Source organism: Scyliorhinus torazame, chromosome 14, assembly GCF_047496885.1.
Source record: "Scyliorhinus torazame isolate Kashiwa2021f chromosome 14, sScyTor2.1, whole genome shotgun sequence".
Taxonomy (NCBI): Eukaryota; Metazoa; Chordata; class Chondrichthyes; order Carcharhiniformes; family Scyliorhinidae; genus Scyliorhinus; species Scyliorhinus torazame.
The window spans coordinates 177,936,532-177,952,771 of NC_092720.1; the positions used below are offsets into that span (position 1 = coordinate 177,936,532).

The following is a 16,240-nucleotide window of genomic DNA, read 5'->3' on the forward strand; positions in this document are numbered from 1 at the left end:
CAATTTTAAATCCCCTTTCACCTCCCCAATGCAATCTTCAATTCAGCCCCACTGCAATATTAAATCCCATTTCACCTCTCCAATGCAATTTTAAAGCCCCTTTAGCACCCCTCCCCCCAAAACAAGGCGGCAGAGTAAGGGGGGGTTGGGGTGGGTGATAGTGGGACAGCTGAAGCCGGTGCCCACTCTGACTGCCCCTTCCCCAGCCTCCAGGTTCCCTTACCTGAGACAGACGTGGCACTGCTCAGACCAACAGGCCGCCCCAGTACCGCGAGAAGCCGGCAATCGCCCCGGAAATGTCGCGGCGGAGACGGGTTGGGGAGGGCAAACAAAAGCCGACAAAAATGCCCCGCATCAAAATGGCAGATCCACGTGAAACGCCATTGGATACAGTGCCCCGCAATTATATGGTGGACAATGAAAAGAGCGCGAATCATGAGAACCAGATGCCCCGCAGTAGCATTGCTACCACCGGAAACGATCTGACCCAGTATGGAGCAGCTCGGGGGAAGCAAGATTCCGCCCGCCATCTTTGATGCTCCACACACCCACCACGCGCGTGCGCGCGCGGTGGCTGCGCCGCCGCCAGTCACAAAAATGGCGTCGCGTGGGCCGCAGGACGGAGGTGCCGCCGGGCCAGGCCGTGCAGAGGGGGAGAGCCGGCAGCGACAGCGCGGTAGAGGGAGAGGCCGTCGGAGTAGGAGCAGCCGCGGCCTGGTCCAACTGGGCGAGCAGATTCATCGCTGGAGCCGACTCAGGAGGCAGCTCAACCTGCAGAGCGACGAGGAGCTGGCCCGGAGACTGTTGGACGCGTGAGTACCGGGAGTGGGAGTCGGGGGGTGGGAAGGTCCTCCACACTGCATCGGGCCCGAGGGTAAGTCAGAACAAGAATCGCAACACAAGCCAGACTCACATAACTTGCATTGACACAGTATCTCCAACAACAACAACTTGCATTGACACAGTACCCAACAACAGCATGCAGTGACACAGAACCTCCAACAACTTGCATTGACACTACCTCCAACAACAGCAACTTGCATTGACACAGTACCCAACAACAACAACTTGCAGTGACACAGAACCTCCAACAACTTGCATTGACACTACCTCCAACAACAGCAACTTGCATTGACACAGTACCCAACAACAACAACTTGCAGTGACACAGAACCTCCAACAACTTGCATTGACACTACCTCCAACAACAGCAACTTGCATTGACACAGTACCCAACAACAACAACTTGCAATGACACAGTACCGCCAACAACAACAACTTGCAATGACACAGTACCTCCAACAACAACAACTTGCAATGACTCAGTACCTCCAACAACAACAACTTGCAGTGACACAGTACCCCAACAACAACTTGCAGTGACACTACCTCCAACAACAACTTGCAGTGACACAGTACCTCCGACACAGTACCTCCAACAACAGCAATTTTCATTGACACAGTACCCAACAACAGCAACTTGCATTGACAGTACCCAACAACAACTTGCAATGACATAGTACCCCAACAACAACTTGCAGTGACACAATACCTCTAACAAAAACAACTTGCACTGACACAGTACCTCCAACAACAACAACTTGCAGTGACACTACCTCCAACAACTTGCACTGACACTACCTCCAACAACTTGCATTGACACAGTACCTCCAACAATAGCAACTTGCATTGACACAGTACCCAACAACAACTTGCAGTGACACAGTACCTCCAACAACAACAACTTGCAGTGACACTACCTCCAACAACTTGCATTGACACAGTACCTCCAACAACAACAACTTGCAGTGACACTACCTCCAACAACTTGCAATGACACTACCTCCAACAACAACTTGCAGTGACACAGTACCTCCAACAACTTGCATTGACACAGTACCTCCAACAACTTGCAGTGACACAGTACCTCCAACAACAACAACTTGCAGTGACACTACCTCCAACAACTTGCATTGACACAGTACCTCCAACAACAACAACTTGCAGTGACACTACCTCCAACAACTTGCAATGACACTACCTCCAACAACAACTTGCAGTGACACAGTACCTCCAACAACTTGCATTGACACAGTACCTCCAACAACTTGCAATGACACCGTACCCCAACAACAACTTGCAGTGACACAGTACCTCCAACAACAACAACTTGCAGTGACACTACCTCCAACAACTTGCATTGACACAGTACCTCCAACAACAACAACTTGCAGTGACACTACCTCCAACAACAACTTGCATTGACACAGTACCTCCTACAACTTGCATTGACACAGTACCTCCAACAACAGCAATTTTCATTGACACAGTACCCAACAACAGCAACTTGCATTGACAGTACCCAACAACAACTTGCAATGACATAGTACCCCAACAACAACTTGCAGTGACACAATACCTCTAACAAAAACAACTTGCACTGACACAGTACCCCAACAACAACTTGCAGTGACACAGTATCTCTAACAAAAACAACTTGCACTGACACGGTACCTCCAACAATAGCAACTTGCATTGACACAGTACCCAACAACAACTTGCAATGACACCGTACCCCAACAACAACTTGCAGTGACACAGTACCTCCAACAACAACAACTTGCAATGGCACAGTACCCCAACAACAACTTGCAGTGACACAGTATCTCTAACAAAAACAACTTGCACTGACACGGTACCTCCAACAACAACAACTTGCAGTGACACTACCTCCAACAACAACTTGCAATGACACAGTACCCCAACAACAACTTGCAATGACACAGTACCCCAACAACAACTTGCACTGACACGGTACCTCCAACAACAACAACTTGCAGTGACACTACCTCCAACAACAACTTGCAGTGACACAGTACCTCCAACAACAACAACTTGCATCGATACAGTCTCCAACAACAGCAATTTGCATCGACAGAATGTCTCTATCATTGACAATTTTTATTAATATAACACATTTAGCAATCTAAAGTTGCCATGGAAGTTTAGATGAATGATTATCAAACATTTGTTCCTTTGGTACACATGGCGAAATTATGGGACAAGGTGCACGTTCAAGAAGCAGGCAGCTTGAGAGGTGGAGGGGATGCGGCTGGGAGTTCCTCTATTTCGGATCCAGGCAGCTGAATGTATGACCATCTGCAATGAGGCGATTAAAATCAGGGTGCTCAAGAGCTGAGGATTGGAGGTGTGTGGAGACCTGGGAGGGTTGTGGAGGAGGAGATGACAGAGATCGGGAGGGGAAGGTCATGGAGGGAGTTACAAATAAGCTGAGAATCTTAAAATCAGTAGTTTGCCTCACCGGGAGTTAATGCTGGTCAGCATGCACGGGGATGATCATTGAGTCTAATAAAATTCAGGAGATCCCCCAGTAAGGTAGTCTTGATTATGGAAGCTCATCTGGAGGTCAGAAACTAACTACACCCTCCCCCCCCCCCGACTGCAAATTTGATGTATTTCTAGTCCTGTCTGTCTTTTTTCACCCTGCACAACGAACCTCTGGTACCCCATCCGAGTATCTAATCTTCAGTGATGTTGCTCGGGCTGTGAGTGGGCGTAGGCTATTTGACAAGGGGTGGCGTCGCACCCGAGCCTGATCTTTCCTTGAGCCCATCCACCCCATCCCAATTTGTACTTACCCCAATTGAGGAAAATTCTGAGTAATGTGTTTTCTGCGTGGGCTGAGATCAGCATGCTACACACTCCCAGGAAGCCATTATTGAATCAGTGACAGATTCTCAACACAATTTTCTTTATTATTTCTCAGGATGTGGGTGTCACTGGCTGGGCCACCATTTATTGACCGTCCCCAATTGCCCATGAGAAGGTGGTGGACAGCCGCTGTCTTGAACCACTCCGGTCCATGTGATATGGGTGCAACCTAGGGTGCTGTTCGGGAGGGAATTCCAGGATTTTGACTCGGGGACAGTGAAATACATTTAAAAAAATTTAGAGTACCCAATTCATTTTTTCCAATTAAGGGACAATTTAGCATGGCCAATCCACCTATCCTGCACATCTTTGTGTTGTGGGGGTGAAACCCAGGGAGAATGTGCAACTCCACAAGGACAGTGACCCAGAGCCGGGATTGCACCTAGGACCTCGGCGCTGTGAGGCAGCAGGGAACAGTGAAATACTGATATATTTCCAAATGACTTGGAGAGGTACTGACAGGTTTCCATGCATCTGCTGCCCTTGTGCTTCTAGGTGTTAGAGAAGATAGGTTTGGAAGATGGAGAGTTCCTGCAGGGCATCTTGTTGATAGTGCACACGGCTGCCACTGTATATCGGTGGTGGAGGGAGTAGATGTTGAAGGTGCCAATAAAACGGGCTTGATGCTGTTGAGCTTCTTGAGTGTTGTTGGAGCTGCACTCATCCAGGCAGGTGGGGTATTCTGCATCGGCCCTCTGAAAGAGGACCCTACCTAGGCCCAATACTCTGCCCTCATGATCATGGCCAATCCACCTAACATGCAGATTCTTTGGACTCTGAGAACACCTGTGGGAAACCACGCTGACCGGGGAGAATGTGCAAACGACAAACACAGGCAGCTACCCAAAGCTGGAATTGAAGCTGGGTCCTTAGCCCAGTGCGACAGTAGTGCTAACCACTGTGTCGCCATGCCTTACAGAACTCCAGTTCTGTGCTGCCAAACAACTACAAGCGTATATTTTGCACAACCTCTGCTCTGTGGAAAATCCCCTCTTGCAGGAACCAGTCTAGTGACCCTTTGCTGCAGTCTCTTTGGGACAATTGTGTTATTCCTTCGGTAAGGAGACCAAAACTGCACACACTGCTCCCAGGTGTGGTCTCGCCAAACCCCAGTAACCTCTGTTGCAGCCACATCGGAATGAAGGCCAGTGTATCATTGGCCTTCCTGAATTGCATGCTGTGCCTGCCTGCTAATGTTCTGAGGAGAAGCACTATCAGCCGACCAGTTGCGATGATCTGGAACGCATTGCCTGAAGGAGCACCGATACAGATTTGAAAGGGAATTGGAGGCCGAATTCTCCGCCTGCGGAATGCTCCATTTTGCTAGTGGCCCGGGGGTTTCCCCGACGGTGTGGGGCTGTCCCACAATGGGAAACCCCATTGACCAGCCGGCGAAACGGAGAATCCCGACGGCGTGCTGAACCAGAAATCTGGTGCAGCGGAACGGAGAAACCCCACCCTGGGTATATCTTTGGAAGAGCAAAGATTTGTCGAGCTATGGGATGCGAACAACGGGCGGGAGCTGGGAGTCGGGACTAAAAGGACAACTCTTTCTGAGAGGCAGTGCAGGCAGGATGGGCCAGGGGCTGCTCTGGCTGTCAAATTCTATGTGTAGGCCAGCCTGCCGACAGACAGCAGGCATTGCATGATGGGTCACTGCCTGCAAAACCCCTCATGACCCACGCCAGTTCGGACATTAAGTGCTAGAAAGTGAGGTCCGTCCATCAAATGATGTGCAGGTTAGGTGGGGTTAAGGGGATAGGGTGGGGGAGTGGGGCCTAGGTAGGGTGCTCTTTCGGAGGGGTCAGTGCAGACCCGATGGGCAAAATGGCCTACTTATGCACTGTAGGGATGCCAAACACGAGTACAAAATTATATCTATTTTCTCAGGTTTGGAAAGATCCACGTGAGCCCATCCAGCCCGCACCAGGCCGTACTTCAAGTCTGCATCCGTGAAGAAGGCGCGATGACACACGGTGCCATCAGGAAAGGTAAACTTTATTGAAGGCGTCTCAATGTGGTCTCCCTCGGCGGCCCCCACTCCCGTTTCCCTGCCTTCCTCGGGAAGGTGTGTGCCTGCTGGTGCAGAATTATAACAACATGTAAAAAAATATATAAATTCTTTAACAGCACATGAAAGAGTGCTGCTTTGCTGCCCATCGAATTGTCCTCGAACTTTGGCTCACTCGGCTATTTCAGAGAGGGGCAGTTAAGAGTCAGCCGCCTTGCTGTGGAGCCTGGAGTCACTTGTAGGCCAGACTGGGTAACAATGGCAGATTTCCTTCCCGAAAGAGGACATCAGTGAACCAGATAGGGTTTTTTAAAACAATGAGTAACAATCACCACTGAGACTAGATTTTTAATTCTCAATATAAAGATTAAATTAAACTTAAATTCCCCTGAATTGCTGGAAGGAATTGAACGCATGGGGAGGATTTTTATCAGACGGTGTGGCCTTGCCCACCCCACCGTCGAAGCGCACCCCTCACCTGAGCGGAAGTCCAGCTAAGAGTCCACCACATTGCTGTGGGTCTGGAGTCACATGTAGGGCAGGCCGGGGTAAGGAAGGCATATTTCCTTCCAAAAAAGGTCATCAGTGAACCAATGAGCTTTTATGATACTGTTGGCATGGTCACTGTTACCGAGACTGGCTCTATAATCCCAGATAATTCCATCCACTGGTGGGATTTCATAGAATCCCTGAAGTGCAGAAAGACTCCATTCAGCCCATCGAGACTGTACCGATCCTGAAAGAGGAGCCTAACTAGGCCCACTTGCGCACCCTCTCCCTGTAACCCTACCTAACCTGAACATCCCTGGACACCATGGGGCAATTTTTTAACATCATGCCAATCCACCTCACCTGCACATCTTTGGACTGTGGGAGGAAACCTACGCAGACATGGTGAAAATGTACAACAAATTCCTCGCAGACAGTCACCCGAAGCCGCAATTAAATCCGAGTCCCTGGAGCTGTGAGGCAACAGTGCGAACCACGGTGCCACCAGGCCGGATTTGAACTGGCATCCCACCAGAACACTAGCCTGAGCTCCTGGGTTACCAGTGACGATACCAGTACACCACCCACTGGAAACGGTGGATGCCATTCAGCCGCTTGATCCTGCTGTCCCATTCTATGAGCTCCCATTTATTTGTTAGTCATTACCTAATGCAAGACTGTCGCTCGCTGCCTTTAGCTGACTCCAGCACCTTTTTGGGCTGCCTTGAAACCGCTGGCAGTCTTTTCAGCTGTCACATAGTCAAACGTGCCACACAAATTGTCATTTGTGGGGTCTCACTGTGGGCACTGAGGTAACAAACAGTTGAGTCATTTTTGGTGTCGGTTGAGGGGTTAATTTTGCCCCTCCACAAGTCCATACCTCCCTCTGACAGTGCAGCACTCCCTCAGTAGTGTCCCTCTAACAGTGCAGCACTCCCTCAGTACTGACCCTCTGACAGTGCAGCGCTCACTCAGTACTGACCCTCTGACAGTGCAGCACTCCCTCAATACTGACCCTCTGACAGTGCAGCACTCCCTCAGTACTGACCCTCTGACAGTGCAGCACTCCCTCAATACTGACCCTCTGACAGTGCAGCACTCCCTCAGTACTGACCCTCTGACAGTGCAGCACTCCCTCAGTACTGACCCTCTGACAGTGCAGCACTCCCTCAGTACTGACCCTCTGACAGTGCAGCCCTCCCTCAGTACTGACCCTCTGACAGTGCAGCACTCCCTCAGTACTGACCCTCTGACAGTGCAGCACTCCCTCAGTACTGACCCTCTGACAGTGCAACTTCCCTCAGCACTGACCTTGCAGCACTCCCTCAGTACTGACCTTCTGACAATGCAGCACTCCCTCAGTACTGACCTTCTGACAATGCAGCACTCCCTCAGTACTGACCTTCTGACAATGCAGCACTCCCTCAGTACTGACCTTCTGACAATGCAGCACTCCCTCAGTACTGACCCTCTGACAATGCAGCACTCCCTCAGTGCTGACCTTCTGACAGTGCAGCACTCCCTCAGTACTGACCCTCTGACAGTGCAGCACTCCCTCAGTACTGACCCTCTTGACAGTGCAGCACTCCCTCAGTACTGACCCTCTGACAGTGCAGCCCTCCCTCAGTACTGACCCTCTTGACAGTGCAGCACTCCCTCAGTACTGACCATCTGACAGTGCAGCCCTCCCTCAGTACTGACCCTCTGGCAGTGCAGCACTCCCTCAGTGCTGACCATCTGACAGTGCAGCACTCCCTCAGTACTGACCCTCTGACAGTGCAGCACCCCCTCAGTACTGACCCTCTGACAGTGCTGCATTCCCTCAGTACTGACCCTCTTGACAGTGCAGCACTCCCTCAGTACTGACCCTCTGACAGTGCAGCCCTCCCTCAGTACTGACCCTCTGACAGTGCAGCACTCCCTCAGTACTGACCCTCTGACAGTGCAGCACTCCCTCAGTGCTGACCGTCCGACAGTGCAGCACTCCCTCACTGCTGACCCTCCAACAGTGCAGAGCTCACTCAATACAGTCGCTGCCTCATTTCACATTAATCTGCAGCCTTCCATCTCTGATGTCAGAATGCTAGCACACCGATATCTTTTTCTAGAACGTTATTTATTCATGCCGAGCGCTTCGCCGTTTCTGACCGTGAAATGTGCCGTGAGTCAGATGACATGTGATTGCCTTCTCCTTTACTCGTCCTTTTCTAGAACAGGGGGATGCCCACAATACCATTCCCTTCTGGCCAGCAGGTACCGTCGGCAATGAACGGACACTCACTCCACCGTCTGCATCCTGCAAGATGGAAGTTCCAAGCGAATCGAAGCCCAGAGGGAGACGGTTGCGTTCAGACAGGTACAGCCGAACACTTGTGAGGGGTAATATTCTGATTCACAGCCTCGCCATCGTGTCTGATGAAGACTGATAGTGACCGCATAATCTCTTTGGTGAACATGATCCCATGGCAGTAATTTAAAGAGGAACTGGGGTGTCATCCACGCTGTCATAGTCAATATTTATCCCTCCACCAACGTTGCAAAATAAACTTCCCAGAATTATCTGGCCATTGGTGTCACATTGTTGTGTTTGTGGGAGACAAGTCAGGAATGATGGAATACTCTCCACTTGCTTGGATGAGTGCAGCTCCAACAACACTCAAGAAACTCAACACCATCCAGGACAAAGCAGTTCCGCCTGATTAGCACCCTTTCCACAAGCATTCACTCCCTCCACTCCCCCCCCGATGCACAGTGGCAACCGTGTGCACCATCTACAAGATGCACTGCAGGAACGCATCGAGGCTCCTTCGGCAGCACCTTGCAAGCCCTCGACCACTACCATCCAGATGGACAAGAGCAGCAGACACACTGGAACACCACCACCTGGAAGTTCCCCTATAAGTTGCTCACCATCCTGATATGCAGATATATAGGGCGTTCCTTCACAGTCGCTGGGTCAAAATCCTGGAATACCCTCCCTAACAGCATGGTGGGTATTTTCTACACTTCGGGGACTGCAGCGGTTTAAGATGGCAGCTCACCATCACCTTCCCAAGGGGCAATTAGAAATGGGCAACAAATACTGGGCCTTGCCAGCGACCCCACATCCCATAAATGAATGTTTTTAAAAAGGTGACGGCTGCGCCACAACACTGACTGCCCTTTATAAGCATCAGCTGTGAAAAGCTTTGGGGCCTGTAGTGGTCATGGAAGGGGCTATATAATCGCAGGTCTTAGCCTCCAGTGGAGCGTGTAACAATGGAATCGAACCTGGGACCCTGGAGCTGTGAAGCAATTGTGCTATCCACAGTGCTACCGTGCTGCCCTCAAAATGTTCTGCGTTTCTTGGCAGATGGGCAAGAACGCGACCACCAATTTAACACTTAAGAAATTAAATCTCCCCGTCGGGGAATTGAACCCCGGTCTCACGCGTGACAGGCGGGAATACTGACCCCTATACTAACGAGGACCCATACCCATACGAGTGGGGTCGGTGACGAGTGAGGTGAGGTTGTTCATGGGTAGCTTCTCGTTTGCTCTTGCAGGTTGGTGAGGCCCAGAAGCAGCAGTTCACCCGACCTTCCAAAGAGGGTGCCTGAGAGCGAGCCCGCCCTGCAGGCCTGCAGGCGAGTGCCACTGGGGAGGCTCCCTCTCCCTCTGGAAGAGGCCAGACCAGGGAGACCGAGACGGGAAGGCCTACGGCTCAGGAGCAGGGTCTTCATCGGCGACCAGGCGGCTCGGTGGAGCTCGGTGAAGGCCGACCTTGGCATGCCGAGCGACGAGGAGACGGCCAGGATTCTGCTGGATGTGTAAGTCCTTCCCACCCTCCCCTCCCTGGTCCCTCACCATGCGAGCTCCGAATACCCTCAGGGCTGCCCCTATACCAGGAGTCTCCAGCCAACAGCTCTGGGGACCAAATGGCAACCCTTCAACACTTCATGGTGGGTAAAGCAGCCCCGCTTGATCAGCACCCCATTCCCCACCTTCAGCATCCACTCTCACCACCACCGATGAACAGTGGCAACCGTGTGTACCATCTACAAGATGCACTGCAGGAACTCACCAAGGCTCCTTAGGCAGCACCTTCCAAACCCACGACCTCTACTGTCTAGAAGGACCCTCCAAGTTGCTCACCATCCTGACTTGGAAATATATTGCCATTCCTTCACAGTCAAAAGCCCTGGAACCCCCTCCCTAATAGCACAGTTGCCATGGTCACCATCACTGAGACTAAGCTTTATATTCCAGATTTATCAATTCAGTTCATATGCCACCAGCTGCCAGTGTACTAGCCTGGGCCTCAGGATTGCTCGTCCAGTAACATTAGCACACACCCCCTCCCATAGCCCCTTAAGTTAGGGTGGTGTGTAGCTTGGAGGGGAATGTTCAGCTCGCGTTCTCTTTGGCTGCTGCCCTTGCCCTTCTCCCTGGTAGGGGTCACAGGTTTGGAAGGTGCTGCTTCAGGAGCCTTGGTGAGTTCCTGCAGTGCTACTTGTAAACGGTACACTCTGTTGGTACTGTGCATCGGTGCTGGATAGAGTGAATGCTGAAGGTGCTGGATGGAGCGCGGGCCATGTGGTCAGCCTCTTTTCTCGTGCGAATTGAAAGTCGCAGACTGCCATGAGAGCATTTGAGCATGTTTCTCTGACGTACTCGTCCAGGAGTGTAACTGCTGCACCATCATAACCTGAGACCAGCCACCCGTGGCTCCACGGGTAGCAGGACGCACTCTGCACAGAAACCAGTCTGCCACTGAGGGAGCGCTCAATTGCCACTTGCAGCATTCAGCCGAGGCACCACCTGCCCCCTTGGAGGGATGGTGATGGGGGGAGGAGAGGATGTCCCAGCTTGACCCTGCCAGTCAAGCATCTGTCTAACTCCACCTTGAACATATTCAATGACCCATTGATCAATGGGCGGAAAGAATGCTGCACACTAATGACCCTCTGAGAGATGAATATTTCTCCACATTCCCATCTTAAATGGGATATCCCTTATTTTGACACTGTGATTCCTGGTTCTAAATACCCCTGGCTCCCCCAGTAGGCAAAACATCCTCTCAGCATTTACTCTGTCAAGAGTATGCTCAAAATCTAATATGTTTCACAAGATAGAGTCATAGAAGCACGATAGCATGGTGGTTAGCACAATTGCTTCACAGCTCCAGAGTCCCAGGTTCGATTCCCGGCTTGGGTCACTGTCTGTGCGGAGTCTGCACGTTCTCCCCGTGTCTGCATGGGTTTCCTCCGGGTGCTCTGGTTTCCTCCCACAGTCCAAAGATGTGCAGGTGAGGTGGATTGGCCATGCTAAATTGCCCTTCGTGTCCAAAATTGCCATTAGTGTTGGGTGGGGTTACTGGGTTATGGGGATAGAGTGGAGGCGTGGGCTTGGGTAGGGTGCTCTTTCAAAGAGCCGGGTATGCTACCTCGGCACACCCTATCCCGTAACCCCACCTAACCTGCACATCTTTGGACACTAAGGGGCAACTTAGAATGGCCAAACCACATAACCATCTTTGGACTGTGGGAGGAAACCGAAGCACCCAGAGGAAACCTACACAGACACGGGGAGAACGTGCAGACTCCACACAGACAGTCACCAAGACTGAATTGAACCCAGGTCTCTGGCACAGTGAGGCAGCAGTGGTGACCACTGTGCCACTCTCGCCTCTCGTTCTTCTAAACTCCGAAGAGTGTAGGTCCAACTAGCCCAACTTTTAAAATAAATTGATGGGGTCGAGTTTGAAAGGGGGGGGGTTGGTGGGAGCAACAGTTGTCTTCAAAATGTTAGATTGGGGGTAAATGAGTGGCTCCGATTGAGGGCGGAGTGGGTGGGGGTGGGGGTGGGTGGGTGGAGGCAGTCTCGAAGGCATCAGTACTGGTTTGGGAGAGAGCCTGCTGCACTATATGGGACTCCGGTCTGGTGATAGCGTAGACAGGCTCGGGAAGGTGACTTGATTTCGGGCCACAATACAGAGATGGAATCCTCCCTGTTTTGATATGGTCCAAATACTCAGCTGGGTTTCCTCAAAGACGTGCTCTTTGCTTCGAAAGGCTCAATCTGACACCTAGTGTTTCTTCTCTTCCCTCTTATCCCCGCCCCATCACCACCTCCGCATTCCCTTAATTTAACCTTGATTTCACAATAATGATCGAGAAAACTCCCTTTCCCCGCTTCCTTGGCAGGCTAAGACTTAATCGGAGTTTCTTGAATTTTCAAGGTTTATAGAGAAGCGAATGAATCAGCCGGAACTGAGTTGCCCTATCCTGGAGGCTGTCCTTGTTGAAGGAGCAGACGTTACTCACGATTCAGTCAAGGAGGATAATGGTTTGTATTTCCTTACGGTTCTTTACTGTACTCTGGATCTGGCAGGGGTAAGGTGGAGGGGCAGAGACAGAATGGGGACGGCAGGAGTGACAACGTAGTTCAACCCCCTAAAACATTGTTATTCTGTATCTAAGATTGAGTCCACTCTATTTCGATACGCTGGACGAAACCAGGGAACAATGGAGAACGGTCAGTTCCAGGAGTCCCGCGCGCGGGCCATATGCGACCTGGAAAAGTCATAGGGAGTTTCCAGAAAAAAAGGGTCCAAAGTCATTTAAAATCTATTGGATTTTATAAAGATGGGGATGAGACTTTTCCGACTTTGGGCAGAATTCCAACCACTTCCAGTAATTTTCTGACGTCTGCTTCTCTCTCCCTATAATTGTTCCCTTTGCTTTGCGTATCCTGAATTGGGACTGTTCGATGGACGGGTAACCCCTTAAGTACTTTGCTGGGAACACAAAAAAAAACAAGTCTACAAAGCAATTCAGTCTTGTGAGAAGTCAAGAGTTACTGGATAACTGACAATGTAAGGATCCCTTAACTATATAAAGCTACAAAGAAATACCAGTTTGTGCTGTATTGGAAAGAGAAATAGGTGTTGAAATACCTCAATTTGGTTTTGAGAAAAGTTGTGAAAAAGTCATGGAGTTTTATTCTTCCAAAAGGTCGTGGATAACTGGGGCCCCTTTCTCTCACGCAGGAAGCGCTGTTTATTATTGTTCATGGGATGAGGGCATCACTGGCTAGGCCAGCATTTATTGCCCCTTGAGAGGGTGGTGGCGAGCTGCCTTCATGAAGCCCTGCAGCCCATGTGGTGTAAGTACACCGAGGTCAGTCATCTCAGTCCAGGCACATCACTGCAGGAGTTCCTCAGGGTAGTGCCCTCGGCCCAACCATCTTCAGCTGCTTCATCAATGACCTGCCTTCCAACATGAGGTCAGAAGTGAGTGGGGATGTTTGAGGATGATTGCACAGCGTTCCTCAGACACTGAAGCAGCCCATGTCCAAATGCAGCAAGACCTGGACAATATCCAGGCTTGGGCTGACAAGTGGCAAGAAACATTCACACCACAGAAGTGTCAGGCAATGACCATCTCCAATAAGAGAATCAAACCACCGTCCCTTGACATTCACTGGTATTACCATCACTAAATCCCACACTGTCAACCATTGACCAGAAACTGAACTGGTCAGTCATATATACATAGTGAGGCCACGATAGCAGGTCAGAGGCTAGGAATCCTGTGGCGATAACTCGCCTCCTGACGCCCCAAAGCCTGTCCACCACCTATAAGGCACAAGTCAGGGTGTAATGTAATATATTCTTAGCTTGTCTGGATGAGTGCAGCTCCAACAACATTGAAGAATCTCAACACTATCCAGGACAAAGCAACCCACTTGATTGCTCCCCCTTCCACAAGCATTCACTCCCTCCACCACCGACAAACAGTCGCGGCCGTGCGTACCATCTATAAGACGCACGCTAGGCGCTCACCAAGGCTACTTAGGCATGCACCTTCGAAACCCACTACCATCTAGAAGGACAAGGGCAGCAGATACATGGGAGCACCACCGTCTGGACTTTCTTCTCCAAGTCACCATTCTGATTTGGAAATATATCGGCGTTCCTTCATGGTTGCCGTGTCAAAATTCTGGAATTCCCTCCCTAATAGCACGTTGGGTGCACCTATACCACAGGGCTGTAGCGGTTCAAGAAGGCAGCTCACCACCACCTCAAGGGGACTTCGGGATGGGCAGCAGATACTGGTCCAGCCAGCGATGCTCACGTCCTGTAAAAATTAATTTTCAAAAATAATCCTCATGGGGCCGTGAAAGGGCTACAGAAATGCAATGCATAATGGAGTTGAGGAGAAACTACTTCTCCGAAAGAGTTGTGAATCTGTGGAATTCGCTACCCCAGAGTGCGGTGGATGCTGGGACAGTGAGTAAATTTAAGGAGGAGTTGCATAGAATTTTAATTGGTAATGGGTTGAAGGGTTATGGAGAACGGGCAGGATGATGAAGTTAAGGCCAGGGTGCGATCAGCCATGATCGAATGGCGGAGCAGACTCGATGGGCCAAATGTCCTAATTCTGCTCCGGTATCTTATGAACCTTTCCGATTCGCTCCAGTGTTTTCTAGATGTCTCCAGGTGTTTATATTTTGTTTCTTTTGCCGATTTTCCCCTAGACCAAGAAGACTTGGACAGCGTCCCGACACTGTCAGCAGGTTCGGAGTCGACTGTGACTCTATCGCACCCCAGCAGGTACTGTTCCCCCGAAACGTCAGTGATCTGTGATCTCCTCCACCACCACACACACACACACACACACACACACACACACACACACACACACACACACACCCTCCAACAGCTCCTTACACACATGTTGGGAGTATTCCCACAGGTAGTTTCTGTGGCGTACACACGTGAATTGCACTGAGTGCCATGTGTTACCCCGGTTTTGCCCCCCTGTGTTCATGATTCCCCATTGTAGTTCACCACCTTTCCGACGTTCCCCCGATTTCCCCCTCTCCTCCAACATACCAATTAGGAGCTGGAGTCGGCCTCTCAGTCCCTCAGGCCTGGTCCACCATTGAATAAGATCATGGCTGGTCTGACTGTAACCTCCCACCTACCCCCGATAACCTTTCACCCCTTTGTTAATCAAGAAGCCAACTAGCTCGGCCTTAAAAATATTCAAAGACTCTGCTTCCACTACCCTTTGAGGAAGAGAGTTCCAGAGACTCACGACCCTCCGAAAGAAAAACATTCCCCGCCTTAAATGGGCGACCCCTTATTTTTCAACAGTGACCCCTAGTTCTAGATTCCCCCACCAGAGGAAACATCCTCTCCACATCCAATACCCCTCAGGATCTTAAATGTTTCAATTAAGTCGCCTGTAACTTTTCCAAGCTCCAGTGTACACCAGCCTAACCCCTCCTCCTCAGGCAACCCACTGTTCCTGACAGTAGTCTAATGTCTAATATACTTTCTCTCTTATATGTTCTCTGACATTCTCTCTCCTCTCAGTATCGGCAGCCTGGAGGAAGACACCGACGTCTCCCTGTTCAGCGGCGTGGACTCCCTGTCGGAGAGCACTTTGAAGTCGCCACGAGTGGCGAGCAGGAAGCCCGAGCAGCTGCCACTCCCCAGTCCTGTAGCAAAGGTGGAACCCGAGGACTGGGAATCGGGCAGCGAGGGCCATAGGTTTGATCACTACAGTTCCAAAAACAAAGATCCTTGTCCAAGAAACACCGAGATGGATCTGACTGTCCCATCAGTGTAAGTAATCATAGAATCCCTATAGTGCAGAAGGAGGCCGTTTGGCCCATTGAGTCTATACCGACCCTCTGAAAAGAGCACCCCGCCTAGGCCCACTCTCCAGCCTTATCCCCGTAACCCCATAACCCACCCATCCATTGGACACTTAAGGGGAAATTTAGCATTGCCAGTCCACCTAACCTGCACATCTTTGGATTGTGGAAGGAAACCGGAGTACCCGGAGGAAACCATCAAAGTGACTGTGAGAATGTGCAAATTCCATAGAGACAGTCACCCAAGTTTGAAATTGAACCCAGGTCCATCACACTGTGAGGTAGCAGTGCTAACCACTGTGCCACCGTGCTGCCCATTGATGCTTTTTTTGACTGATTCCATTCCTTTCACGAGTGAAG

General features: G+C 50.7%; 2 protein-coding genes and 1 non-coding gene across 6 annotated transcripts in view; 1 reads left to right on the top strand and 2 right to left on the bottom strand.

Moving 5' to 3' along the window:
• slc39a7 (solute carrier family 39 member 7) overlaps window positions 1-16,240 on the bottom strand; it is a 75,190-nt gene that overhangs the window by 24,031 nt on the left and 34,919 nt on the right. Inside the window, exon 1 of one of the 2 annotated variants that reach the window (XM_072475223.1) lies at window positions 224-417. The exons of the other annotated variant lie outside the window; for it this stretch is intronic. The gene's annotated coding sequence lies outside the window, so the exon portion shown is untranslated. Of the gene's footprint in view, window positions 1-223; window positions 418-16,240 lie in introns of those variants that run through there. 2 annotated transcript variants of the gene reach the window in all.
• The window catches only part of LOC140390241 (uncharacterized), a 28,185-nt gene continuing 12,537 nt past the window's right edge, over window positions 593-16,240 (top strand). Inside the window, exons 1-7 of one of the 3 annotated variants that reach the window (XM_072475216.1) lie at window positions 593-812; window positions 5,623-5,723; window positions 8,444-8,588; window positions 9,778-10,041; window positions 12,453-12,559; window positions 14,753-14,828; window positions 15,597-15,848. In XM_072475216.1, the coding sequence (XP_072331317.1) occupies window positions 598-812; window positions 5,623-5,723; window positions 8,444-8,588; window positions 9,778-10,041; window positions 12,453-12,559; window positions 14,753-14,828; window positions 15,597-15,848 (1,160 nt within the window). In that variant the 5' untranslated portion in view covers window positions 593-597. Of the gene's footprint in view, window positions 813-5,622; window positions 5,724-8,443; window positions 8,589-9,777; window positions 10,042-12,452; window positions 12,560-14,752; window positions 14,829-15,596; window positions 15,849-16,240 lie in introns of those variants that run through there. The other 2 variants (XM_072475217.1, XM_072475219.1) reach the window with 2 other exon arrangements.
• On the bottom strand, window positions 9,630-9,701 carry trnad-guc (transfer RNA aspartic acid (anticodon GUC)). Its single transcript has one exon. It is a non-coding gene; the product is annotated as a tRNA-Asp (tRNA).